Source organism: Lagenorhynchus albirostris, chromosome 2, assembly GCF_949774975.1.
Source record: "Lagenorhynchus albirostris chromosome 2, mLagAlb1.1, whole genome shotgun sequence".
NCBI classification, from domain to species: Eukaryota; Metazoa; Chordata; class Mammalia; order Artiodactyla; family Delphinidae; genus Lagenorhynchus; species Lagenorhynchus albirostris.
This window is the reverse complement of record NC_083096.1, coordinates 170,476,444-170,504,001: the sequence shown is the minus strand read 5'-3', so window position 1 is coordinate 170,504,001 and position 27,558 is coordinate 170,476,444. Positions and strand designations below refer to the sequence as shown.

The following is a 27,558-nucleotide window of genomic DNA, read 5'->3' as shown; positions in this document are numbered from 1 at the left end:
ATTCGATTTTGCCCAGAACCAGCGATGTTCACACTGAGGACCACCCTGACACGCGACTCCTAGACCCTGGGTCCAAAAGCGCAAGAAACTAACCGCCGCGCAAGTGCGCGCACAGCGCCCTCGCGCGCCCAGCCAGGAAACCAGAGTGACGGCCCCGCCCATTAGCGACCGCGCCTGCGCAGAGGCGCCGCCCCCGAAGTTTGTTGTTTTGTCCGGCGTCACCGGCGCCTGCGGCTCCGGGAAGACCTGGCTGCGGAGCCATGGCGGTGCGACAGGCGCTGGGCCGGGGCCTGCAGCTGGGCCGAGCGCTGCTACTGCGCTTCACGGCCAAGCCTGGCCCGACCTACGGCTGGGGGCGACCGGAGCGGCCGGGCCCCGCGGCGGGCTGGGGTCGCGGGGAGCGCCCGGGCCAGGCCGCGGGACCCGGCGCGGAGCCGCGCAGGCTCGGGCTCGGGCTCCCCGGCCGCTACCGCTTCTTCCGCCAGTCGGTGGCCGGGCTGGCGGCGCGGCTCCAGAGGCAGTTCGTGGGGCGGCCGCGGGGCGGCGCGGGCCCTTGCGGCCGGGCCGTCTTTCTGGCCTTCGGGCTGGGTCTGGGTCTCATAGAGGAGAAGCAAGCGGAGGGCCGTCGGGCGGCCTCGGCCTGTGAGGAGATCCAGGTGAGCTCTGGCTGCGGGCGGGGGCCGAAGCTGGGGCCGGAGCACAGGCGGGCGGGAGTCAGGTTGGGGGGCGGGGCTAAGCGCGTGGGCTAAGCGTGTGGGTGTTGTGAGGGGCGGGGCTGGGAGGCATGTACTGATTTGGGGCCCTGGGTCAAGATTTATCTTTTTTTTTTTAAGATTTAATTGTAATATTTAACACACTCTGCTTTTTTTTTAATTTTATTTATTTATTTTTGGCTGTGTTGGGTCTTCGTTTCTTTTCGCGGGCTTTCTCTAGTTGTGGCGAGCAGGGGCCACTCTTCATCGCGGTGCGCGGGCCTCTCACTATCGCGGCCTCTCTTGTTGTGGAGCACAAGCTCCAGACGCGCAGGCTCAGTAGTTGTGGCTCACGGGCCCAGTTGCTCCGCGGCATGTGGGATCTTCCCAGACCAGGGCTCGAACCCGTGTCTCCTGCATCGTCAGGCAGATTCTCAACCACTGCGCCACCAGGGAAGCCCCTCAAGGTTTATCTTGGAGCTGGAATTTCTGGGCAGTCATTGGTTAAGGCTCATTTTCTTTGTTACTGATCTCCTCATACTCGGCCAGGACCTCACTTTTGTTTTACTGTCTTCCCTTCCTAAGCATGTTTTAAAAGATATGTTAATTATAGCTCCTCTTGCACCGAGGCCATGACTTTCCATAAATTTTCTAAAATTTAAGGACAACTAAATCATAATAACACTTCTATTCCTGAGGTGCCTGTCATCCACAATTTATGGATGGGGAAACATACTCAGAGAGGTGAAAGGTGAAGTAACTTGCTGAAGTCACACAGCTAATAAAGGGCAGTGCCCCAAGTCTGACTTTCCAGAGCCTGTGCCCTTAAACCACTGTGCCAGCCAGGCTGCATCCAGTTTAGCCAATTAGTGACATAACTGAAGCCACAGTAAAAAGCAAGAACAGCAGGAGAAAACAGACCTAATGGGTTTTAGTTAACCTGCATAGAGTTATCAAAGGTGTCTAGAGACACAGAGGTTCTTGGGCTTTTTAAATGTTTTAAATAGCTCAGAGAATTCTGTTTCTGCTCAACCAAAATCTGTATTTCTTCAGAGAAACAGAGCCAATAGGATGTGTTTATAAAAAGGGAGATTTATTTGAAGGAATTGGCTCTGCCGTTCTGGAGGCTGGCAAGTCCAAAATCTGCAGGGTAGGTGGGCAGGCTGGACACCCAAGGAAGAACCATTGTTGAGTTCAAGTCTGAAGGCCATCTGCTGGCAGGATCCCCTCCTCTTCCAGGGAGGTCGTTCTTCCTGGGGTTTGGAAACACTGAGTTAGTACAGCCCCTGCATTTCACAGCTTAGCGCTGAGGTCATGGAAGGTGGGGTGACTTGCCCAAGGACACAGCTGGTTGAAAACCAAGCAGTGTCTCCCATGTTTCCTGGTTTTCAGCCCAGTTCGTGTTACTCATCACCAGAGTGTCTCACATTTGCGCTGTCCCCTTTGGGGCTACAGGTGACACCTGACCTAGTCCCCAGCCTCTGTACTTGTCTTTTGCTACAGCTCAACTGGCAGAAGCCAAGGTCGGCCAACTTGACAAATCCTACTTAAAATTAGGGAGGCTGTTTTTAAACCGAGGAGCTTGACCCCCTAAGCTTACCATCCTCCATGTCCTTTCCTCACACTTCACCTTTCTGTGACTTAAAATTTTTAATTAGTTGCCAATTAATTTTAAAAATTCGGGCATTTGGCTTCTTTTGAAAGAAAATCACCAGATCTGGCAACTCTAGTGCTAAAATTCTGTATGGTGTCATACTGGGGTAGAACACTGACCAGTGCCTTTAGATGCATTTGGAAAGCATTTGGGGGAAAAAAAAAGCCTATATAAAATAGGCAAAAGACATGAATATATATTTCACCAAGAGGAGATACAGATGCCAAATAAGCACATGAAAAGATGTCCAACATCACTAGCCACTAGGGAAATGCAAGTTAAACATACAAGGTGGTATCTCTGTATGCTTATTAGAACAGCTAAAATTTTAAAATCAGTGATAGTAGCAAATGCCTGTGAGGATGCAGAGAAACTGGACCAATGGTGAGAATATAAAATGGTGCAGCCACTCTGGAAAATAGTCGGCTGTTTCTTACAAAGCTAAACATGTATTCGCTGTAGGACCCAGCCATTGCAGCCTTGGGCGTTTACCCAGAGAAGTGAAAACTTATGTTCACACAAAAAACTGTACATGAGTAGCTGCTATGGAAAACAGTATGGCAGTTCCCCCAAAAAATTAAAAATAGAGTTACCATATCCCGGCAATTCCACTTCTGAGTATATATTCAAAAGAACTGAAAGCAGGGACTTGAACAGATACTCGTACACCTACGTTCATAGCATTATTCAGAGTAGTCAAAAGATGGAAGCAACCCAAGTGTCCATCAGTGGGTGAAAAATAAGCAAAATGTGCTATATACATACAATGGAATATTATTCAGCCTTAAAAAGAGAGGAAATTCCGACACATGCAACAACGTGGAGGAGCTTGAGGACATTATGCTAAGTGATATAAGCCAGGCACAAAAAGACAAGTACTGTATGATTCCACTTATATGAGGTATTTAGTCAAATTCATAGAGATGGAAAGTGAACAAGGGCTGGGGAGAGGGGCTGGGGAGTCACTGTTTATTGGTATAGAATTTCAGTTTTGCAAGATGAAAAAAGTTCTGGAGATGGATGGTGGTGATGGCTACACAACAGTGTGACTGTACTTAGTGCCACTGAACTGCACACTTAAAATGGTTAAAATGGCCAATTATGTGTATTTTACCACAATTCTTAAGAATAATTTTTAAACACAGATGTTCACGGCAGCATCATTCATAATAGCAAAATATTAAAAACCCAAACATCCTTCGGCAGGTGAATTGTTAAACAAACCCTGGTACAGCCATACAGTGGAATACTAAGCAATAACAAGGAGTCAGCCATCGATAGGTAACAACCTAAATGAACCTCAAGGGCATTATGCTTAGTGAAAAAAAGTCAGTTCCGAAAGGTTACATCCTGTGCGATTCTATTTATATAACAGTCTTGAAATGACAAAACTGTGGAGATGGAGAACAGATCACTGGTTGCCAGGGGACTGGGACAGGTGGGGGTGGCCCGAATACAAAGAGGTGGCACAGAGGAGTCTATGGCGACGGAACACGCTGTCTTGATTGTGGTGGTGATTGCATGTATCTGTACGGGGGATAAAATTGCATAGAGTTACACGTGCGCACACGTGCACACACGAAAGAATGCAGGTCAGAAAAGATGGTGAGGGACTTCCCTGGTGGTCCAGTGGTTAAGACTCTGCGCATCCACTGCAGAGGGCGCGTGTTCCATCCCTAGTCGGGGAACTAAGAATCCGCTTGCGCGCGGCCAAAAAAGAAAAAGTGAAAACTGAGTAAGGTCTGTAGTCTAGTTAACAGTAGCGTATGTTGTCACTTTCCTGGGCTTTGTACTAGTGCTTTTTATAAGATGTCACTTGTGGGAAACTGGGTGAAGGGTACACAGGACATTTTGTACTTTTTTTTTTTTTTGCTGCTTCCTGTGAGTCTATAATTATTTCAAAATTAAAAGTTTTAAAACATGTAACTCATTCTCAAAACCATGGTTGCTAAAGGATTACTCTACAAGATATTGCTTCCACTCCACAGAGTTTGGAAACTAGTTGGCAAGGCAAGACAGACTTTCGTTTTTAAAAAACATTAGAAGTTATCATACGAGGTGTGTTAGCTCATAGGTTCTCAGTGCTTTAGGAATCCTCCAGGAGGAAAGGTTGCTGTGGGCTGGCTGTCAGGACTGGTTATAGGGGAAGCAGGAGCTTGAGTTCGGACTTGATGGATGAGTAAGGATGAGCAGGTAGAGTGAAGACAATAGAAATAGGGGGCGGGAGAGGGGAATAGTTTGAGCAAAGGTTCAGGGAGAGGCATGTGAGAGACCAGCACAGACAGTGCAGACCAGCCTGCAGAACAATTTTCCCATGTAGGAAGTACCAGGACAAGGTACCGAATAACCTATCAGGTTCTTGAACCTGATGAGTGACACGTGAAAGCAGTGTGGTTTCATCCGGCTCAGAAGCAGGTGAAGGAAGGACGTGAGTGGGAGAGTCTGGAGCTGAGTGACTAACCATGAAGAGGGAGGGGTCAGCAGGTCAGATGGGATTTGAGGGGGAAGGCAGAGTTTGGGTGACTGCAGAAATGATGTCACCTGCCTGGAGTAGGCAAGAACCCCGATTTGGGGGAAATAGCCTCGATCCCAGTGCATCCCCACAGCACCTGCATTTCCATCTATGTCCCTCCGAACTCTCGTATTCTTGTTTCCTTTCTGCAAACAGAATGGCCCACCAGATTCCTAAGAGGTAGAGACAGGAAGACAGATGTATGGTCAGGCCACTCAAGATGGCCGTCCTTTTGCTCTCTGTACATCCCCTGCTGGACCAGTCCCTGCTTCACTTACATCCTACTCACGGGAAGGTGCTCGCCCCCTGCCCCAGCTAGTGATTGTTCTAAGCCTTAGGCCAAAACAGCTCCACCTGCTAGTTTATTAAAGGGAAACATCTGTCCTCTTGATGGTCATTAACGTGAGGGGCTGTGAGGGACATGCCCCAGCCACCGGTTTCCCTGGTAACTGATGAGCCAACCTGATACCAATTTCCCTATAAATGGTAGCCTCCTTCTCCCCCGACTAGTGAAGATTAGTGAAGATTGCTGCCATGTCCTGCCTGCTGTCTGCCACACACGTTGGGATGTTGCTCCAGGACCTTATGCTGCAGACGTGTAAGATGCCCCGTCCAATAAACCATTGATGTCTTTGTCACTGTCTCCAGGCTCTTTCTTCAGTCGTCTCAAGGCTGGGCAGATACAAGGCTTGCAGGCCTGTGGGCTGCAGCCCAACAACAGGACCTGATGACTCGGCTCCAGGGAGCCCCCTTATTTTACCCCCTGGCCTGCAAAAGCAGCCTGAGGTCATTCCCAAGTGGGAGGGGTGGCTGCTGACCACATGCTTCTGCCCATACACAGTTCTTGGTAACCGTCCAATACCTGCCTGCCGAGGTCTTTGCAGAAGGAGCCGTCTCTATAATCAGAAACCCCCAAGCTTGTGCTGGGAGCTTGACAGGCAGCAAAGGAGTGATGTGCCCGTTGCAGAATTTGAGAGTTCTGACCTCTTAACTAATTCATGTTCTGTGTTGGGCTGTCTCGGTGACTGCAGTGAAGTGACACTTCGAGAAAAGTTATTCTGAGTAATGAGAGAGAAAGCAGGATGGCCTGAGCCCAGGACGAGCAGTGAAACCCAACTTGGTTGTGTTTTTATTGGCTCTTGGTCTTGTCAGTGAAGAGCTCGCCTCACTGTACCTCCGCATCCCTTCGCTGAAGCCTTACTGGGCTCTCTGGCTCACGGTGCCTGCTTTTTTTCTTCACAGGCAGTTTTCACCCAGAAAAACAAGCCGCTCCCTGACCCATTGGACGCTAGACGCTGGCAGGGTTTCCGGCTGGAGGAGTATCTGATCGGGAAGTCCATTGGCAAGGGCTGCAGTGCCGCTGTCTATGAGGCCACCATGCCTGTGTTGCCCCAGAACCAGCAGGTGGCGGGGAGTATCGGGCTTCTTCCAGGGAGAGGCCCAGAGATCATTCCACGAGAAGAGGAGCAAGCCCCACCGGCCCCTGCCTTTCCCTTGGCCATCAAGATGATGTGGAACATCTCGGTAAGAGTGGGGCCTTCCATCTTTAAAGTCGGCGTTTCTCAAAATGCCCATCTTGGGGGAACCTCACGGCGCTTTTTCCCAGGCAGTAGATAGGAAACAACACAGATTCTCCACAGTACAGGTGCCTCACGCTCTTGCACAAGAGTCTGAAGCAGCATGTCTCCGACTGTAATATGTCCACGCATCACCTGGGGTCAGGTTAGAAGGCAGATAGATCGTGGGCAGCTGCTGCGGGGTGGAGCCTGAGACTCCCACCCGACCCCTGCCACTAACGAGCCCCCAGGCGATGCCCATGCTGCTGGGCCGTGAGCCACACTGGGTAGCAAGTTCCTAAAGTGTCCAGGCCGATCAGTTGATTTCAGGGCTGCAGTCTGCACCGGCCTCTCTCTCCCTGACCTGCCACGCTGGGCACGAGGGGCCGCACGCCTCCCACCGCCCCTGCAGACCCAAGGCTGGCTTGTCGCCTCTCTGCTCTCAACTCTTGCAGAACTCGACACTTTGGGAAATTGAGTATTTTTCCCACCTGAAAACAAAGACTTCTGTCCATTTAGAGTAATTTATCTTGCCATTACATGGGGGGGCGGTGGGAGGAGAGGTTAGGAAATTCATCAAGACCTGATGCGTTTCCTCCTGCCCAGGGCATCTTTCCAAGGCTAAGGTGGGACACAGCCACACAGCTCACGCTGGACACTGAAGGATGCAGGTTCAGGTTTCGATCTGGGGAATGGAGGTTATTAGACTATACTTCCACGCTGGGCTGATAGCTAACAAGTAGCCAAATCCTCGACCTAGGAAACATCCAGTCTTAGTATCAAAACTCCCACTGGTTGGGGCACGACAGCAAATGCATTCACAAAAGCTAAAAGACTTGATTCTTAAAGGATTCTTGACAGGTTTCACAAGTCCTGAGAGCTGTTCATAATGAAATGAGGGAAATAAGGTGCTTTTCCTTGTTTTGTGTTTTTTACTGGGTGATGAAGAGGGCTGTTCTGTGATTCGGCACGAGTTTATCCAGCGGGGGCTTGTCAGGCTGGGCCTGTCTGCTGAAGGGAGCCTGCAAGGGTGAGCGTTAGTGCTCGGTGGTCAGGTTTGAGCCTGGTGGTGACCGGAGGCACCTATGGCAGGAAGGAGGGCCCCTGCCTTGATCATCTTGACACCTCCTCCTGCCGTGGGCACCTGAACTGTCAAAGAGTGTGAGGTGTGGGGAGCGTCCTCTGGGTTGGCATGGATGGCATCTCTGCCCTCTCTCTCCCAGGAGACACTCAACTTGGCCTCCCACTTCAGAGAGGTTATCTTAGCTTGAAGGTCAAAACCAATTCTAGGCAGTAGCTGTCCTGGTCCAGGTTATAAGGAGGGTCTGGACTTGCTTGGGCCTGTGTAACCCTGGATCCATTACGGATGTGTTCCAGGCGGGCTCATCCAGCGAAGCCATCTTCAGCACAATGAGCCAGGAGCTTGTCCCCGCCAGTCGAGTGGCCTTGGCCGGGGAGTATGGAGCAGTCGCTCACAGGTAAGCACCCATCTGCCCACCACACAGAGCAGAATCCCCACCTGTGCCCTCACCGCTCAGCACAGTGTCTGACACGACACACAGTAGATAATAAATTCTCACTGAATGGTGTAGTCAGTGATGGATTTTCAGTTGGTGGCTAATTGGGAAAGACTGTAGACGGTCCGACTCTGGTGGAAGATGCAGGTGGCCGACTCACGCTGGAGTAGGGAGAGAAGGCCGTCCAGAGCTGCCCAGTTCAGAACCATGGGAAATGGATCTGGTTTCTGATGCCTGAGTAATGCCCAGGTGGAAACAAATCGAACTCTGTCCCCAGCGGAGGCAACACTCACTTCACGAACAGCTGCCGTGTCCCGATAGTGCCAAGAGATTTTTTTTTAATGGCCTGTTCTCCATGTGACAGAGGAGCCTGAGAAGTCGGGAGCAGAGTCTAGCGTGGTAAGTGCTAGAATAGCGTACGCTCAGGTGCTGAGGGAGCCCAGAGGTGTGTGTGTTGCAGGCGTTCGGGGCCATTCAGAAAGGCCTCTTGAAGGGACAGTTTGCCTCTTGGAAGATGGATAGCCATTAGCTAGGCAGAGAAGTAGGAAAAGAGGCTCCCTCCACAGAGGGAAGAGTCGGGATGGCAGCCGAAGCTCACCTTGGCTTTGCAAACCCACAGGTTGTAGAAGATAATACTTGTGCCAGAGGAGACGCTGTGCCCCCTTCAGTACTTGCAGACCCCCGGGAAGAGGTGGCCCGCTGCGTTTTTGGTGACTTACTAGAGCGTTGGTCTGTAGATCAGAAGCAAGAAGGTGGAAATGGGGACTTAAGGAAACATACGTGGAAGACCCCTTCCAGGGCTTGGAAGGCTCTAGTGTGACTGACGGTCGGCGCAGGCCTAGGGAAGTAGCTGCTTGGTGGGCTTAGCCCTGGCCTCCTCTTCTCCGGATTCCTTTGTAGGGAAGGGTGGGTGTCAGCTGGTTCCTAGGGTCTAACTTTATCCTCTGGTGCTTCCTTTTGTGGTGGAAGCATCAGCCAGCTGACATGGTGCTGCCGTGCAGACCTGTCACTCTCCAGTATTCTACCCACTTTAGTTTTTTCACAGCATTTATCTCCATCTGTCCTTAAATCGTAGATGTCTTTGTCTTCTTTATTCATCGTCTCTGTGGCTGCACTGAAAGCTCTCTGAGGGCAGGGCTTTTGTGTTTGTTTACTGTGTACACCCAACAGCTCAGTGAATGTCTGCGGAATGATTAGATGAATATGGCAGAAGGTCTGTTACCTAAAGTACTGATGACATCAACTCTGTCTCAGGAGAAAGACTCCAAGACCCTGAGAACACTGGGTGGATTTCTTCCTAGCCTTGCTCCTCTAAGGACCTCAGACTCAGCCCTTGTGATCTGCTCCTGGGGCTGCTTCTCCCACCTGATTTCTGATCTTCTCCTGTTCACACCCTGTGCTCCACCGTGGTGAATTCATATGCCCTTACCAGATGCACACAGGCCTCTTGTGTGTGCAGTTAGACACACACACACACACACACACTCCGGTCCTGCTCCAGTTCTATACACACACACACACCACACACACACGCACACACACACACACTCCCGTCCTGCTCCAGTTCTATATATACACACAAACACACACGCGCGTCTCCCCAGCACAGCCACACGCCTCCTCTGGGCTCTCGTGACAACCAGGCAGCGCTTTCCCACTGTGGCACTGACAGCCTTGTGCTGTGATCCTGACTCTCCCACTGGCCCTAATGGGCCCAGGCTAGGAACAATGCTTTGATTCCTTTGATCGCCTAGGACAGGGGCCCATTTGGGTGGAGTCCAGAGGAGCTGTACGAGGCCACATGGTGGACCGGCTTCAAAGCTCGGAACTGAGGCAGCTCTGAAGACAGAGCATGTGTCGAACTCTCTGTGTTGTCTTGATGTCTCTGGGCTTCTGCTCCATCCTCCTCCTCTGCCACCCAGCGTCCTTATTTCCTACCCATGGCTACACCTCTGGCTTCCCTCAGGCCTCAAGTTCCTGTGCCCAAAGCACAGTGAGGGCAAACAATACTGAAACATCGGAGTTTGGAGCAGAGAAAGGTTTATTGCAGGGCCGTGCAAGAAGGGTGGCTCATGCCCAAAAAACCCCGAACTCCGCCAAGGGTTTCAGCAAAGTGTTTTTAAAGGCCAGGGGAGGGGAGGGGAAGGGGGTCACAGGGTATGTGATTGGCTCGTGCACAGTTCTCTGACTGGTTAATGGTGAGGTGACAGGGTGGTGTCACAGGGGTTAACATTATCAGTCCTTAGGCGCCAGTAGGTCTGGGGGCCATGAGCCCACGGTCATCAAGTAGTTAGCACCTTCCATTTGGTGGGGGGTTATCACATCTGTAAAACAGCTCAGGAATGTGCATCAGATACTGTTATCCAGGCACTCTGGAGAGGAGCTAAAGCAGAGGATACGGGGGAAGGCCCCGTAGGGTCCTGTTCTGTAACCGCATCCTTTCACCCTCAGCTCCATTGCTGACTGCCCAGGTACTGCCACGTTTCTTCACTCACTCACTCGCTCCACAAAGAGAGACTCTCCCCTTTTCCTGCCAGCCACTGGGCCTCAGACATGACTGCAGGCTTGTTGCCCTTGGAGTAGGTGCTCACCCTTAGTCCCAGCAGCTCTGAGCCAGGGGCAGGTGGTTTTGCAGCCCTGGTCATGCAATCCCAAACGTGGCCATTGTGTCTGAGCGGTAGGTGTGGGCATGGCAGCAGGTGACATCTCTACTATGAACTGCATGTGTATTCATTCACTCAAAGGTTTATTGGGCTCATACTCCATGCCAAGTGTTATGCTAGAACTTGGAATCGAGGAGATTCTAGGTCCTTTACAAGCATTAACAACTTCTTGAGGTATGTTACCACCTTGTCCCCCTTTTGCATTTGAGACTGAGTCCAGAGAAGTTAAGCAACTTGGCCAAGGACTTGGAGTGGCAGGGGTGGGATTCAATCCCAGGCAGTCTGATTCCAGGGTCTCCTCCACTGTGTTCTGCCACCTGGGATGGATGGACAGTGGACGGACTGGTGGAGTCACTGAATGCAATGAGTCATTGTGGGTTTTCCTTCCAAAACCAGGCTCTGCACCTGGGGCAGAGTTGATACGAGGAGCTAGCTGGGCGCATAAATGCATGTCAGTATTGAATGTGGCCTTAGACTGTTATATTTCCAAGTGTCATATCTGCTACTGGCCTCATGTTTGTCCCACTTGGCTGAAAAAGAAGATCCAAGGGGGGTCCCAAGCAGCTGGCCGCACACCCCAACGTCATCCGCGTCTTCCGCGCCTTCACGTCGTCTGTGCCACTGCTGCCAGGGGCCCTGCTCGACTACCCTGACGTGCTGCCCCCGCGCCTTCACCCCGAAGGCCTGGGCCACGGGCGGACTCTCTTCCTTGTGATGAAGAAGTAAGTGTCGGGTGTGGCAGGCCCTGTAGTGAGCAGCATGCCTGGAGCCCGGGGTTGCAGGGAAGAGGGATCCCCGCCCTCTGGGAGGACATTTGTCCCTTTAGGACAACTTTTCATGAAAACAAACACGTGTTGAGTCAGAACATACTTTTCCCCTAGTGCTGTTAGTACCTTTGGCTGTTGCCCCCTCTATGCTTACCTCACCTGGTTTCTTAACATAAACTGTTCTCCTTCCTCCGTCCCTGCACCCCTGGCATTGCCGTATGGGTTTTTAAGGAAACAAGCATCTGTACTGTTACTTTTAATAGTGAGGCCCCAGCTCTTACTTCCTAATTTCAAGATGGTGGGTGGGAACAGAAAGGATACTTGGGGAAAAAGGAAATCAAAATGTTCAGGAAGAAGAGGAGGGGCTCCCCTGGTGGCCCAGAGGTTAAGAATCCGCCTGCCAATGCAGGGGACATGGGTTCGAGCCCTGGTCCGGGAAGATCCCACGTGCCATGGAGCAACTAAGCCCGTGTGCCACAGCTGCCGAGCCTGAGCTCTAGAGCCCGCGAGCCACAACTACTGAGCTTACGCTCTAGAGCCTGCGAGCCACAACTACTGAAGCCCGCACGCCTAGAGCCTGTGCTCCGCAGCGAGAGGCCACCACAATGAGACCCACGCACTGCAATGAAGAGTAGCCCCCGCTTGCCGCAACTAGAGAAAGCCCGTGTGCAGCAACAAAGATCCAACACAGCCAAAAATAAATAAATAAAAGATAAATAAATAAAATTAAAAAAAAAAAAAAGAAGAGGAAAGGCCATCACGCTAATAGGAAATAAGGTGCTCGGGATCCTTGGTGCACAGTAGCCGAGCCCCTGTTGCCCTCTCTGCCAGCTACTCCTGTACCCTGCGCCAGTATCTTCGTGGGAACAGCCCGAGCCCCCGCCTGGCCACCGTGATGACTCTGCAGCTCCTGGAAGGGGTGGCTCACCTGGTGCAGCAGGGCGTCGCACACAGAGACCTGAAATCCGACAACGTCCTCGTGGAGCCAGACGCAGGTAGTTGCCCCGCTGCACCTCCAGGCGGTCCAGGGCACACTGGACTTTAGGTCTGGGGACGTTTAGGAGCCTTTGGGTCTTTTTTGATTTTTATGTTCTAAGTTATTGTGTCTTAGCTCTGTACACAAGAGATGAGCACTCCCTCCTTCAAGATGGAGGTTTTTGTTCTCTGTGTAGGACCCGTGGAGTGGTGGTTAACGGTTCCCAGGTTCCTTTCGGTTGTCCGCTTACAGAACAGAAACCTCAGTGGTGGACATTTTCTTGAATAAAGTGAAAGAGAGGTAGACTTCAGCTTAATATAAGAAAGAATTTTCAAACAGTGAGCACTACTTGAATGTCAGCCCAGCTGCCCCTGGCAGTGAGCTCCCCGTCACTGGAAGCACTCAAGTGAAGCTGGATGGTCACTTGCCTGGGGATCCTGTAAAAGAGAGCCATACCGCTGGTCAATTTTGAACTAGAAGATTTGAGATAATTAAATATGCAATTCTAGAGGAACTGGCTTTTTAAAGGAAGTCTGTATGAATCCTTTTACAAATAACTAATTCATAACGCACCTGTTTTTTAGGTTTGGATTTGAGGTTTCAAGTTCAAAGGCTCTTGGCGGTCATTTGAGCCAGCACCACCTGATCAGTAAAACAAGAGCTGCTCCTTCGATCTTGGGAGAGCTCCAATTACTAGATTATTTAGATTGGGACAAATTTTATCCCGTTCTTTGCTTGGGGATCTTGATTTCCTAGAGGCACATCTGTACTTGTGTGGCTGGCCCCGCTCAGCTCTCCGGCGAGTGGGCAGCTGTCCAGGCCTTGCTGGCCTGTGCTCCTGGGTCAACACGGAGTCCCTGTGAGCCCCTCGTACCCACATCCAGAGGGTGGCTTTAGTGGAAACAGGACCTCGGGCGGGGGGTGGGTTGGTGGGGGAGACTCGGCCACTCACCTCTGCCTGTCCGTCTGCAGACGGCTGCCCCTGGTTGGTGATCACAGACTTCGGCTGCTGCCTGGCTGATGAGCGTGTCGGCCTGCAGTTGCCTTTCACCAGTTGGTATGTGGACCGTGGTGGAAACGGCTGCCTGATGGCCCCTGAGGTGAGTCCTGCTGAGCGTGTCGGGTGCCGTCAGCAGAGCCTCTCCCACCAGGTTTCCTGTTTACTCAACACTTTCATCTTCTCTGACCCACAATGTATCAGAAGTCCCTTCCCTGCCTCTTTGCTTAAATCTGGATCTGATGTTCCAGGAGATGTGCGTTTTGTCAGCCCCAAGCAGAGCTGAGCAGATTCTCCTGCATCTGAGCTACAGTTCCCTCAGGTTCTGGGTTGCCTGGGACAGAGTTCAGATTAGTCTGTGAGTTGGGTGCTGTGCAGGAGCATGAATAGTTTAGGAGTACCAGCAGCATGAGTGCTCACCGGTTGCTTTCTGAGCAGGTGTCCACAGCCTGCCCTGGCCCCCGGGCAGTGATCGACTACAGCAAGGCTGATGCCTGGGCGGTGGGAGCGCTCGCCTACGAAATCTTCGGGCTCCCCAATCCCTTTTACGGCCAGGGCAGGGCCCACCTTGAAAGCCGCAGTTACCAAGAAGCTCAGCTGCCAGCACTGCCCGAGTCGGTGCCTCCGGAGGTGAGACAGCTGGTGAGGTCGCTGCTCCAGCGAGACGCCAGCAAGGTGAGGCCATCCCCAGGTTTACAGGGATTGTGTGGATGGAGACCTCGGTCCATGTTCCAGAGTAAAGGTCAGGGTTGGGCAAGCACTAGAGGGACAGGCGGCTCCTCTGTCTTACAAAGGTAAAGGCCAAGTATAGGAGACTTGCGTATAGATAGGAGTACGGGAGCTGGCCACCAAATTAGTCAGGATTCCAGCAGTTCAACTCCTCTTCGTTTTAGTTGCTTAAAGTTACTCAGAGGGAAAGAGATGCAGTTTTAAGAAATGTTTAATGAAGATGCAGCTTAAAAGAATCAGCTGAGATCTAATCAGACAGATGTGATGACGTCTCCTAAGAGATCTGGACATTGTGAAATTACTACAAAGGCTAACATATTTGAAACCTGGATTGGAGTGGCAGGTCCAGTTGAGGTGGCATGTTTAGTGGCAACAGCCTGGACAGACCAGGGCTCAAACTCCTGTCCTACCACTTACCCCTCACCGTGTGCGGCAGGCTGTCACGGTCACGGTAGGTGCTCGCTGCTGCCCGTCATTAAGTCGTGACAACTCCCCTCACCCCAGACACGGCTCCTGGGCCTTCCAGGGTGGGGAGGCTCTTCCAGCAATGCACACTGCCCCCCGCCCCCCACCAATTTGTACCCATGGAAAAGCCAGGAGTGTGTGTCAGGTGAGTGCAGGGCATTGTAGGAGAGAGAAGGGTGGAGAAGAATTTGCTCGGGGTCAGAGAAGGGAAGGCCCCGCAACGAGGATGCATTAACAAAGCAGGCTGTGGGTGAAGACTTTGTCACAGGTTCTAAACATCAGCTTCCCTTCCCGTTACAGAGGCCATCTGCCCGAGTAGCTGCTAACCTGCTTCATTTAAGCCTCTGGGGTGAACGTACTCTAGCCTTGAAGGACCTGAAACCAGACAAGATGATTGGCTGGCTGCTCCAACAGTCAGCCGCCACTCTGCTGGCCAACAGGCTTGCAGAGAAGAACTGTGTGGAAACAAGAATGAAGATGTTATTCCTGGCCAACCTGGAGTATGAAGCGCTGAGTCAGGCAGCCCTCCTCCTCTGCTCGTGGAGGGCGGCCCTGTGATAGCTGATGGAGCTGGTGAATGAATTACTAAAATAACTTCCAGTATCTGTGTCGTGATGGTCTGTGAATGCTGAGGGAGGGGCTCCTAGGTGAGGGGTGTGGGAGTCGGTCAGGAGAAAAGATGGTGCAGGGTGGGCCAGCCAGCCAGAGAGAAGGCCTCGGGTTTGGCAAGCGGAAGGAACAGCTCGAGTTCACAGTCTAGCTGCTGACGCACTCAAGCAGTGTGATTTTGATGCAGCATATAACCTGTGTGGACTGAAGTTCTCTTACCTCTAAAATGAAGAAACTGGTCTGGATAGAGGTCGGCAAACTTTGTCTGTAGAGGGCCAGTACTCAGGCTGTTGCAGCTACTCAACTCTGCCATTGCAGCGCAAAGGCAGCCTTAAATATGTAAGCAAGTCAGTGTGGCGGCTTCCCAGTAAAGCTTCATTTAGGGACACTGAGATTTGGATTTCACGTGTCACTAAATAGTCTCAATTGTTTCCAACCACTTGAACGTAAAAACTGTTCTTAGCTTGCAGGCCTACAAAAAACAGGCAGCAGGCCAGACTGACCCACAGGCCAAGTTTGCCAACCCCTCGTCTGGACGAATTCAGAGGGCCTGACTAACTCTAAAAAGAAACGCTGGCTAATCCCCAGGCCCCTTTGTGTATCAGCGCTAAATAAATATGTGACTAGCTCTTGCGTACAAATCCAAAGGAATGAGCCCGCTGTCCCAGGCGAGGGGCTACTCGGGTGTAAGCTGCTGACCAAAAAGTCCCACCTTAAGCTCGTGTCCTATCTTCACAGACCTCTGAAAAGTTAGTGACCGAGCAGGTGAGGCCGAGCTGAGGCGGGTCAGACCTGCGTTCCACGTTAGAGTCTGCGTGTTACCTGCGCTAAGGCAAACGTTCGCACAGGTCAGGGTATGCAGGTATCAGAGTGAAAAACGCTGAAGTGAGGCCTGAGATGTGGGAGCCTCTGCACTTCAGTCACGCGTCCTGGAACAGCTCTGAGGGTGCTCTGGAGGAAGCATCGCCACGGAGCTCGTCCAGCTACTGAATTGAGTCTAGCGGAGCTAACGTGACTGATGAAATGGGAATTAACAGTAGTGTTTTAAACTTGCTAATTCTCCCCTTCTGACGAGTGTTTCTTACAGGAATTGTGAAGCATTAAATGCATATTTACAACTGCAGAACATGTATGTGCCTGGAACTGAATACTTGGCTCTAAGAGTGATTCTTACGCCACAAAGACAAACGATCAATGACGGGGAAGGGATTTTACATACAACTTTACACATGCTTTTTAGGAACACAACTATTGCCTAAAGCAAGGTGAACATAATTTAAGGTTCTTTTCAACCAAGCAGTTCTATAATTCTGTTATAAAGTCAAGCACTGTTGACTTCCTAGATTTCCAATTTCAGTGATTTCCCCACTGGCCTTTATTAACCTTATTTTATCCCTTGACGTTTAGAAGCTCTGTCATTTCCAGTCTTCAGCAAAACTAAAAAAGGCCACTTACTGTTTTGTATCCAGTCATTTCTCAGCAGCACCCACACCATCAGCAAAGCACAACGGGGGCCAGATGAAGTTTGAGGGCGATGTTTCTCTTTATTTTAGAAATGAGAGTTGACTTCACATGTGAAAACACACTTAGCATTCAAGGTGGAAAAACTTAGAAATTATTCCCCAACCCCCCCACCCCTTGGTACTCATTGTTCCATCTCCCGCTGAGGTAAGCTGTGCCACTGTCCGTGGCTTTAAAAAAAACAAAACCCCCCAAAAAGACCCACCATAAAGGGGAGAAAAAGCAGTCCTATAAAAACCCTCCATGTCTGCTGAAAGGAGTCTGGGGCGCCGGCCCCTCAGTCAGACTTCTCCTTCTCCTTCATGTGTAAGAAGACGACGCTGAAGATGAAGAGCCCCACCATCATGGAGAAGGCGCTAGCGTAGTAGGGATAGGCCGAGGGGATGAAGCGCTCGTACTGCGTGTGCTGCAGGGGCCGCACCGACACCTGCGACACGACAGAGATGGCAGGCCCTGGCCACGCGGAGGCCCAGGTGGGGCAGGCGCTGGCTGGGGACGGGGCTGCAAGCTGGCTTACCTGAGTGGAGGAGTACAAGTGCGTGTAGCCTAGCCGGTTGTAATCCACTTTGAACTGGAACACACCGTACACGTCAGGCAACTTGAACTGGACGCTGTACTTGCCAGCTGGGGAAGAGCCGAGACACGTAACTAGGAAGGGCTTCCCACGGTGTCTGTCGGCCGCACGAGAGCCGGCCCGAGGCAGGGACAGGCTTCCCAGAGTTTTCTCTTGCAAGAATTGCACTCACCTTTCCTCTTCAAGAAGGTCCTCACAAAAGGATCAATGCGGACAAACTCCAGCTGGATGTCATCACCATCAAAGGGGACCCATTTGCCGTCTGAGAGCTGCTCAATCACGATGCTGTACTCCTGAGGCGAGAGGCTGGTTGGCCGGGGTAGCCGGGAACTGGCGGGACGCCCCCAGCCCCCAGCTGCACTGAGTCCCCACAGTGAGTCTGGCAGGAACCACCAGGCGTTCCGAAAACCCGGGCAAGCCCCACCCACCGCTCCTGGACAGTGATGGAGGACGCCACCCAGCCGGCTCACCCCCCGACTCGTACCTGCACCCCTTTACAAGCCCGTGGAAGCCTGCACCCAAACACCGCCCTTCCCGAAAGCACCGGGCACTCCTGGGCATCCCTGCTTCCATATTCACTGCTCTCGCCTCTCCCTACTTCTCTTCCTGACGGATTCATCCTCAAGACCCAACTCAAATGTGGTTTCTCATGTGAATTCCGCTCCTAGCAGAGTGAATCAGCAAAGCCCCTCCCACCACTGCATTCGCACAGCAAAAGCACACCTCCTCCAAAGACCACCTGTTAGGGTATGGGTTTACTAGGCAGGCTCTCCGCACCTCAACTGACTTTCTTACAGTGAAGATGAACTTATTCAGCCTTGTTTAGGCCCCTCAGGCCCAACACAGAAATGTTCAGTAAGTGCTTTTGAGCGGAATCAACTTCGCCAAAACCCGGGGGCCCTCCCGCTCCAAGGAGCTCTTACCACTAGGTCAGTGACAGTGTAGGCGTTGGGTGGGGCTGTCTCGCCCACCCGATGATGGGACACAGGCCCCACACGTAGGACACCCTCCTCCTTGAACACCCAGCGGGAAAGGGCCACAGCTAGCTCATAGTTGCCTGTCTGGGAATACCTGCAGAAGGGGAAACAGGAGAGGCTGGAGCGCTGGGACCAGCTTCCTTCCAGGGGTGCCTGGTAAACCAATCACTATCCGCCAAGATAAACCACACACAGCCGATTTCTGCCTAGAGGCCACACACATCTAGGGATGCTGGTGAACAGGAGCACAGAAGGACAGGTGTGAGGTGTTGCTTTGGGTGTCACCTGCACAATAAATACACAGTTACTGAAACATCTCCAGAGAAGCCATCACTATCCTGAAAAGTCTGGACTGCCAACATCAACAATATAAAGTCTTCGAATAATTTTAAAGCACCTGAAGATAACGTAGCCTCTGACACTCCTAGCTAAAAGCCTCCTTCTTCCCCATCCACGCAGACCTACCGCCCAGACCTCACGCCTAAGCACCCCCTGCATCTACCTCTGGGAGCCGGGCGCGGCCTTCTGCACCGCCGAGTTGAAGAAGGCGTCGCTGAAGAAGTCGAGGGAGCCGCTGAAGATGACCCGGGCGTTGTTCCTGGCCTGCAGCCCCGCGATGAGGAGGGTGTTCTTCCCCACGGCATGGGGGTACTGGGAACGACACGACGCCGTCAGCCAGGAGAGCCAGGGCGAGGGACCAGCAGCGGGGCCTCGGGCCAGCCTGGGCCCCAGCTGAGGGCAGAAGCTGAGACCCACCCCGCTACCCCGCTGTGGCTGCCCTCGTCCCCCTCCCACCAACTTCTCATTTCATTGCCTCAGAGAAGGGTGCTCTCCTTGCTTCTCGTTTTCAAACAAAAAGTGCTCTGCTACCAGGCCCAGGGCCGGAAGGCCTCACGGCGGCGAGGGCCCCTCACCTGGGTGATGGGTTTATCGGGGAAGAAGGAGTAGGAGGTGGAAGCGCCCGTCAGGATGTCCAGCACCAGAGGATTGTCGGGGTCGGCCACCATCCTGGAGAAGGACAAGAGAAGGGCCAGCCCGGACCCCAGGGGCTCAGCCCAAAGGACCTGGGGCCCTCCAGGAGCCATTTCTTCCTAAGAATTAATCCTACTTCTAACAGCCAATCCCCTAGCACTCCTCCTGCTGTCCCAACGGAGCCTAACTCTTAACGTCACATATTCACCTCACCCACATCCTCTGGGGAAGGAAAGGCCCCCAACAGTCACAAGTTTGGGCCGGTTTCCTGGCAGAAGAAAGCGATCCCTTCTTCCCCCGGGCTTTCTGCAGGCCTCTCGCTGCTCACTCACCCAACACCTCGAAAGAGGACAGGATTCAGAGACGACTTCCCCACGATGGTCGGGGCCTTGAGCAGGTTCTCCGTGTCGGCCACGACGAGCGTATGCTGCAGGGGCAGAGGGAAGATGGGGGTCAGGAAAAGGCGCCCCAAGCCACGGAGCCTCTCCGGATGCCCTCCCGGTTTCTAGGCTGAATTTTGCTATTAGGCCCTGAAACCTGGAAGGTGACAGGCCTGATTACCTGGCCAAGGTCTGAGATGTCATAGTTGTGATGGTCGATGACAGCTGTTTTCTCCTCGTCAAATTCGATCCCACACTCACTGCCCAGCTCTCGAAGAGGGTCACCTGCAGTACAGACCCAAGAGATGCCTGACCGACCCTAAGGCGGGCCCTGGGCTAAGCAGTGCCCCTCGTCCTAGCGTCCTCACGAGCCGCTCTCTACCAGTCAGCCCCGGGGCCCTGCAGCTTCAGCAGGCCGGGCGCAGCGCCCACTGGACCCCTGGGCAACAGCACGGTGTTCTGCCTGCGCGAGTCGGAGCCTGAACTGACAAGTGCCACCACCTGGCCCTCTCCCTCGCAAGCACAGTGACCTTGGTTCTGCGCAAAAACCTCCTTGGAAGCGAAGTAACTGGCACGGGCGAACCTGATCTGGATGAGCCTGGGCTTACGAGGTTTCTCTCTTCCTCATCATTGCCCCACCAAGAACCCCACCCAGTATGGTTTTAAAAACCCATCGACACTGGAAGGAATGAAACAAGACTGGTCAGTGGTGTTCACTGGTGCAGCTGGGTGGTAAGTACATGGGATTCGGAACACTGGAACTCTCCTCTCCCTGCTTCTACGTATCTTTGAAAATGTCCGATGTAAGAAACACAAAAATAATCTGTCAAACCTCCCCTCTTGCCTTCTTTTCGTAAGAGAAGAGCCACCAAAACAACACGAAAGAAACAAAGGAAAAAGACAAAAACAGAAGAAGGGAAAAACAAACAAACAGGGACCCCAGTCCTTAAAAGGACCCACTTCTCATCTCATGGGCTCTGGTCACAGGAAAGCACAGGAGGGGCCAGATGGCACTGGCGTCCCCTCACTCCCTCCCTGGCTGAGGCCCCCCCGTGAGCGCCAGTTTGTCAGCTTCCATTTGTAAAGCTTTCTAAGCTCCCTGGAGAAATGGTGGAAAACACCAGAACTTCCCAGGTCAGACTTACCAATGTCTGAGCTGGCAGCTACCAGGACACGGCCTCCACCGTCGATAAAGGTACTGATGGTCTCCACGTTGATATTTCCCCCGAAATCTGAAAGAATCACCAGACTCATGACCCAGAAGGTTCCTCTAACTGCTCCTCTGACATCTGGGCGGGGAAGGTGGCCCGCAGACCAGCCGCAGTCAATCACAGGATAGCACCCTCTGGAGGCCCAAAACGAGAGGGACCTTTACCACGCACACCCCGACACAGGGCAATTCTCCCAGCTTCCCCAGTGTGAAGAGCCAAAACTAATGACTCAAATTCATAAACCTTTAGAAGTATGAATGAAATAATCAAACACCTACCAATTATAGCTGTCAAGTTAGTCATACATATTTCAAGTCACACATAAACTATTCATCTAGAAATGTCGCATTTTCCCACTCACATCTCATGAAACAATTTCATTCAAACTTATCACCTGCACCTTTCACATCAGTATCTTTGTCTTCACCCGAGCCACTTCTGGGGTCACCTAACAGTTTTCCAGGGCCCATCAACTTCACTTCCGTCTAAGCCATCTGAGAAACAGCCCTTTTGAATTTGAGGATGATGCTGTCACTTGACACTAGGACTCCTTTGCCTGACATGAGAGGTTTTTTCCCTATTAATCCTACAGATTTAGATCCAGGACGGCCATAACAGGACCACTTCACATACTGTTTTAAAGTGATCACCAAAAAGGTGCACTAATTTCCAGCACCTGTGATTGTGAGAGCACACCCTTTCTGGTCAATCAGCTGGGACAGCCGCAAGCATCCAGAACTAGCACTGAGTGGGGCTACCGCAGGCTCCTGAGTCTTCCCCGAAGTGCGCCCTGACGTTCAACATAAAGTAATGGCGGGAGTGCTTAGTAATTCACTTATCCATTACATGAAAATTATTTCCTGTGTGCTGAGAAGAAAAATAAAGGGGGGAGAGGGGCTGTAATACGTGCATGCTGATCAGGGAAGCCCTTGGGAAAGCACAGTGCCTTTGAGCAGGTGCGAGAGCGAGCTGGGCAGATGCGGGCGCGAGCATCCCAGGCATCGAGGACAGGGGCGAGGTCCCCGAGGTGGGGAGCAGGTCTCCACTGGAGAGTGCAAAGCGGCGAGAAGCAGCAGAGCAGGCCGGTTCCTGCAGGCTCTGTAGGCCCCGTGACGACAATGGCCACGTGGAGGAGCCACTGGAGGGCTTTGAGCAGGAGACCAACGTAATCTGTTTGTATCTTTAAAGGATGGTTCTGGCAGCTAGGTGGGGAATCGGGTACAGGGGGTGAGGGTGGAAGCAGAGTCATGGGTTAGGAGGCCACTGCGATCACCCAGGCGGTGAAGGGTGGTGACTGGACCACAGGGGTGGAGGGGGAGGTGGGGAGGGGAAATGGGGAGGAGGCATGGGCCTACACCTTCATTCTGAAGGCCAAGCCTGATGTGGGGTGTGAGAGGGAGAGAGGCACTAAGGACAACCCCCCAAGATTTCTGGCCTGAGCAACTGGAAGGTTGCAGGTACCATTTACTGGGACTGGACACAGAAGTCTGTCCATTACATCCACCAGGCAGTTAGAAATGAGTCCACGACATAACTTTGTGAAGATCTGAATAGAAGAACGGCCCTCTTTTCTAAGGGGTAATTTTCAGGAGAAAAAACTAAAAGCGTCGTGCCTTTCCGTCAGGCATAGACGGAACATCTTGTGTGTGCAGACTCAACCCCTCACAGCACGCTAAGCCCCATCCACCCTCCTCCAGAGAGGCCAGGCAGATCCTCAGACAGCACAAAGACAGCTTCGTGGTGCAGCACAGTGGTTCCCAAGCAAGGCGACTGTGCTGCTCAGAGCAATGCTCGGAGATGTTTCTCGTCACGAGGGGGAAGGAGGCTACTGCTGTCTGATGCGTAGGGGCCCGGGACAGCGCCCACAACACAGAATTGTCCAGCCCAAAACGTCAAGAGTGTTGCCGTTGAAACTCTAGCATAGTAACACAGGCTATGAAATTGAGATACCCGGGCTTAGATCCAGGCAATCCCTTCACCTTTCTGAGCCCGTTTCCCCATCTGTAAAACAACCCAGTGTTTCCTGGGTGCAGAGGATGTGCGAAGGATCCTTCTCCTGTAGCCGTTACTGCATGTGCCTTGGGAGCTTCCGGATCCCAGAGAGGGCAAGGAACCCACCGATCTCCACATGGAGACAGAAACCAGGCCGGCGTCCTCACACCTAAGGGGACCACGGTGGTAGCACAGGAGGGCCCTCAGAGTGGGGGCCAAACTCTTACCCTGAACCCAGCCCCCAGCACGGTAGCCTCCTCCCCGGGCGCCCAGGAGGGTTTCCTACGACAACGTTCCCCACCCTGCAGGGCAGACAGGGTGACAACAGATGTGGGGCAGGGCTTCAAATAGCACTGCGTCTCAGAGACATTGTTCCCCTTCCAATTATTTTTCCAGCCTTCTCGATCAAAGAGAATGGTCACAGTCCAATACTGGTCTTAACGCTTCTCTAAACTAGCTCACCTCCTCTTTTAAGAGGACGTCTCGGGCCCAAAGCCTTCAGCAGACTGAGAATCAGCTAGAACTTGACGGCACTGCATTCATTCTATTTACAGGTACCCGCTACTGACTGCAAATGATGGCCCTGGCTTTCCATTTGCAGTGGTGATAATGGGTTCATTACTAGTTTCCTTTTAAACTGGTATTTTAGTGTTGTTTTTTTTTAAAGCAGGTCAATTTGAAGAAAAACTTTATGAGCACAAATGATATGGAAAATGGTAAAAATCATGAAGGGAGAATGGAATTGACTGCGATCTGTGAAGCAGTTTTTTAGGCTCTGCCGTTTCTCCCACCAACAGCAGCCTACCTCAGCCTCCTCCCAATCTACCTGCCACTGCTTCCCTGCCTCTCAGAGACACTCCCGAGCACAACCTGGGCGGCCCCTCCACTCCATCTTGGACATCCCGACACGTGGTTTGGTAACTCCTTTCAAGTCCTTATTTTTATTTATTTTTACTTCCTTACAGATAGACTAAAAAATTCCTCAAGGGCAGGCTCCAATCTCAAAGTTCCGCCACCGCAGCAACCTGGCAAACGCCAATTATCTGCTAAAGGCTCCATTCGCCTGCCTAGTGACTTGAAGATTTTAACTGGTTCAACTACACTTGCCTCCAAAAAGCCAATTCCAAAGGCACATGCTGCAGGGGAGGTGGGGGCAGCTCGATAAGTAAAAGGAACTTGGGGAAAATACGTCAGGGATTTGGCAGAACCCCGTCTCACACAAACCACAGAGAATAAAGTCGATGCCAGTGAAGAGAAAGCCTTCCTAAGCTTCATCAGCTGAAGGAAGGGATGGCAGTACTGTCTTACCCCAGACAGGGACAACTTGTGTCCTCTGAGAAAAAGATAAACTGAAGCCATTAAAGAAGAGAATGACTGGGATGCTCACAAAAGCACGACAAACGGGAAACAGCCAAAGGAACTGGGGATATTTAGTCTGGAGAAGAAACAACTGAATGGGCCCTGATTTGGTGAAGGCTATGTCTGTAAGCAAAATAAGCACTACGCCTATTCTCTAAGGCCCTGGGGAGTATCAGAAACCCTTTCCCTCCCTGACCCCAAATAAACAAAGCAGGAAGTGGGAGACAAATTCCAGTTTAATATAAGAACTTCTTAACAGAGTTGTCCAGTGGTGTAGTGGGTTGCCTCATAAGATAGTAAGCTCTCTATCACAGGAATGTCAATTGGAAAATTTAGTGAAGATGTTCATTCTGATCAACAACCAGCCTTCTGCTAAGCCCTGGACATACCCACCCAGCCTCAAACAGGGGGTAAGACTAGGTAATCACTAAAGGTTCTTTTCAGCCTAACTATGACTCCATCTGAATTCTTAGGATCAACTACCATCAGTGCCCCTTAACAGCAAACCATATTTATAGCACGCCATTTCCTCTTTCCACACAGGCAAACCCAATGGTGTGGTGGTGGGGGTGGAGTGTCCATCTTTCTTATCAGGCCCTTTAACAGAGAAAACTCCCTTCCCTAAGTAGCAGAGCCAGGAGGGGTTTTTGGGGGGTTTTTTTTTTTAGCCTCACCGGGCGTCTTGTGGGCTCTTAGTTCCCCGACCAGGGATTGAACCCGCACCCTCGGCCGTGAAAGTGCACAGAGTCCTCACCACCAGACCACCAGGGAATCCCGAGCCCGGAGTTCTATGGTCTGCAACAACACTTGATCCCACAAGCCTCAGCTGTGTCTTTTGGAAAGAAGATGTCCTCTCCTAAGCCCAGATTAGAAGTAAACATTTTCCCCTTCTCTGTTGGCAGCAGCGCCCAGGGCCGGCGACTCACCCCATCCCAGAACATGCCCAAGATCCTGAAGAAAGGGATAAATCAGTCCTGGGCCTCGAATCCCAGTTCTGGGAGCGACCGGCAGCCCTTACCTTCTACCGAAGGGGAGAAGATGATGAGATTGTCATAGAGGAACTCCCCGTACTTAATGAGGGACAGGCTGGGGTCATCTGCGGTCTTGAATGTGAGTACAAAGCCCCGATCTGGAGAAGAAAACAGAGAGCTGAGGCAGACGGGGACGCAAAGGGAAACCACCGCTGCACAGATCATGACCGTTCTCCGCCCCCACCCTCCCGCCCCACTAGAGGCAGGTCAGACCTGGACAGCCAGCTCATGGAAAACGAGTGGGAGGGAGAGCAGCCAATGTCCTTGGGCTTGGGGACCTTTCCAACCCCAGACTTTCACCTGCCGCCCCCTCGGACCCCAGTCTCACCCTTCAGGCTCCGGAAGAAAAGCGAATGCGTCTCCCGCAGGTTGAGGTTGTCCAGCAGCACCAAGGTGCGGGCACCGCTGGCGCCGACCAGGCCAAGCAAGGGCAGCAGCAGCCACAAGAGGGACCAAGCACGGACCGCGGCGCCGAGCCCCATCTTCCTGCTCCTGCCAAAGAACCCAAGCACCTGACACCGGAAGTGCTCCTTCCACAGTCGCCCAATCGCGGCCCGTGGTCGTGGAGTACAACCCGGAAGTGATCCGAGTACGTCGGGGCTGGGCGTTCGGAGCCGCTGCTCGGACGGTGAGGGGCGGGGAGCGCGGCCGGAAGTGCACCGGTAGGAGGTGGACACTCTGAATCCTATTGGTGAAAGGGGCACGCGGCTCCGCCTCTCGAAAGGAAAAGGCTCAATCCTAGAGAGACAGCTCTGCTGCCGCGACCAATCAACAGGGTTACTAGCCCCTTGGTTCCGCCCATCCCGGGCTTCCGCCTAGAGCCCAGAGCCCGCTTCCCGCCGGAGCTTGGGACGGATGGGTGCGTCCCGCCTCTTCAACCTATTCGTCCTGGTCTGGGCCGTCGCGTTCAGGGCAGGGTCTGGGGCAGTGGCGGCGTGAACTCGGGCCACCTCCTCGGTCTTCACTGGCCCAGGACAGATTCGACTAGGAACAAGGCCCCACCCCCACTGTTTCCAGGGAGAAAGTGGTTGGAAAAAGATCAGGGACCGCGGAGGGGGTGGGGAATTTGTCCTGCTGCTCAGGGGCCCAGGGCCTTGGCGCGGGCCTGTCCTCCCCCGCCTGTTGGACCACACTGGAGGCAGTGTGGATGGGCGACGGACTGGCCTACCATTCAAAACCTCTAGCTGAGTTCATTTCGAAGCCCCGTCTCTCACTAGCCCTGTTACCTGGGCATTTCCCTGGTCTCCAGGCCACTGTCCTAGGCTGGCAATAGACACTGGCGAGGCCCAGCTCTCCTACTTATCGGTGTGCCTTTGGAACAGCCTTGGCTCGTGGGAGGACTAGGGCGGGTTTTGAAGCACTTCGTGCAGAGCCAGGCTGAGCCTCCACTCAGTACTGCTGGCCCCCGCCCCTTCTAAACTGACACAGGGCCACCGCTCACCTCAGACCTGCCTCAGTCCCACCACGACTCTAAGTAAAAGCTACCACAAGCATCTCTAAGACTTCAGCAATTCTCTGGGTCCCAAACACAATCCCAGGGCAAATGGTGAAGGTAACTGTGGAGAGAGAAGGTAGCTGTTCTTTTCTGACCTCTTATACTTGGCCACCAAGCCAAGAATGCGGGGGCAAAAGTCAAAAAGTCTCGCTCTGTGCATCTCCTTAACGGATTCTACCTCCATCCCCTGCATGGAAGGTTAGGGCTGCACAGAAGGTTAAGCCTCTCACCCCAGCCCTCCTGCCCTTCTGCACACAATGCCACGTCAATCCACCAAGCTCAGACCTGATGGTGCCGGCCTGTTGCTGAGCAGTCTGCCACGGCTCAGGGGCACCCAAAGGCTACTTACTCAGGTCTCCACCTAAACTCATCTTGGCAGCCTCATCAGCTTCTCCATCCCTGCTCAGGGCTTCCATGGAACAGTTCTCCTCCCACCTTTAACATACCCTGAGCTTCCCCACCTCCTGCCTTTTGTTCATGCAGCCCCCTCCACCAGGAACCCTCTTCCCACATTCCCATCTTAAGCCCCGGGATCTTCTCCATCCTTTATGGTAGCCCTACCCTCTGCTGCTCCCTTCACAAGGGCACTTTGTTCCCCATAAAGACCTGATATCTTACATCCTCTCGCTCAGGGTATGCACTGTGGCCTGACTTCCCTTAGACTGATCTCCGAAGTTTCCTAATCACCTTCCACCCTAGCTTCTCCAGGGCGTGAGCTCCTTGGCCCAGACATGTGGCTTGTGGCAGGTATCACAGTAATTAATACAAAATATGGAGGGGGAGGATTTAGGGGGACTAACACGGAGCACCTGCTATGCACTGGGAACTTCACACACTATCTCATTTAACCTTCACGATGACCCTATGAGGTTGGTATCCCCATTTTACAGATGAGGCTCAGCGTGAAAT

At 52.5% G+C, this 27,558-nt stretch overlaps 2 protein-coding genes across 4 annotated transcripts; one reads left to right on the top strand and one right to left on the bottom strand.

Moving 5' to 3' along the window:
• Nucleotides 1-212: 212 nt before the first annotated feature.
• PINK1 (PTEN induced kinase 1) lies at nt 213-16,263 on the top strand. 3 transcript variants are annotated; one of them, XM_060141206.1, is made up of 8 exons: nt 213-656; nt 6,101-6,382; nt 7,792-7,892; nt 11,137-11,316; nt 12,193-12,356; nt 13,310-13,437; nt 13,773-14,009; nt 14,829-16,263. In XM_060141206.1, the coding sequence occupies exons 1-8, from the start codon at nt 261-263 to the stop codon at nt 15,084-15,086; spliced, it is 1,746 nt and encodes a 581-aa protein (XP_059997189.1). In that variant the 5' UTR covers nt 213-260; the 3' UTR covers nt 15,087-16,263. The 3 variants fall into 3 exon arrangements, with proteins under 3 accessions (XP_059997189.1, XP_059997190.1, XP_059997188.1); XM_060141205.1 differs by having other exon boundaries at nt 214-656; nt 11,134-11,316; XM_060141207.1 differs by lacking the exon at nt 11,137-11,316.
• Nucleotides 16,264-16,656: 393 nt separating this feature from the next.
• On the bottom strand, nt 16,657-25,673 carry DDOST (dolichyl-diphosphooligosaccharide--protein glycosyltransferase non-catalytic subunit). Its single transcript, XM_060141209.1, has 11 exons — nt 25,483-25,673; nt 25,142-25,252; nt 20,707-20,793; nt 19,743-19,846; nt 19,514-19,608; nt 19,124-19,217; nt 18,712-18,860; nt 18,156-18,303; nt 17,405-17,525; nt 17,176-17,282; nt 16,657-17,085 (listed from the first exon to the last, which is right to left on the bottom strand). Exons 1-11 carry the CDS (start codon nt 25,634-25,636, stop codon nt 16,936-16,938), a joined length of 1,320 nt encoding a protein of 439 aa, XP_059997192.1. The 5' UTR covers nt 25,637-25,673; the 3' UTR covers nt 16,657-16,935.
• Nucleotides 25,674-27,558: the final 1,885 nt, after the last annotated feature.

Excerpts from the sequence above, each read along its gene's own strand:
- DDOST (XM_060141209.1), bottom strand. The coding sequence starts at position 25,636 with ATGGGGCTCGGCGCCGCGGTCCGTGCTTGGTCCCTCTTGTGGCTGCTG. Across the intron at positions 19,847-20,706 it reads AGCTGCCAGCTCAGACATTG|GTGACCCTCTTCGAGAGCTG; the intron begins GTAAGTCTGACC and ends TCTGTACTGCAG. Across the intron at positions 17,526-18,155 it reads ACACTGTCACTGACCTAGTG|GAGTACAGCATCGTGATTGA; the intron begins GTAAGAGCTCCT and ends CTCTCGCCTCAG.
- PINK1 (XM_060141205.1), top strand. The coding sequence starts at position 261 with ATGGCGGTGCGACAGGCGCTGGGCCGGGGCCTGCAGCTGGGCCGAGCG. Across the intron at positions 12,357-13,309 it reads CCTCGTGGAGCCAGACGCAG|ACGGCTGCCCCTGGTTGGTG; the intron begins GTAGTTGCCCCG and ends GTCCGTCTGCAG. Across the intron at positions 13,438-13,772 it reads GCTGCCTGATGGCCCCTGAG|GTGTCCACAGCCTGCCCTGG; the intron begins GTGAGTCCTGCT and ends CTTTCTGAGCAG.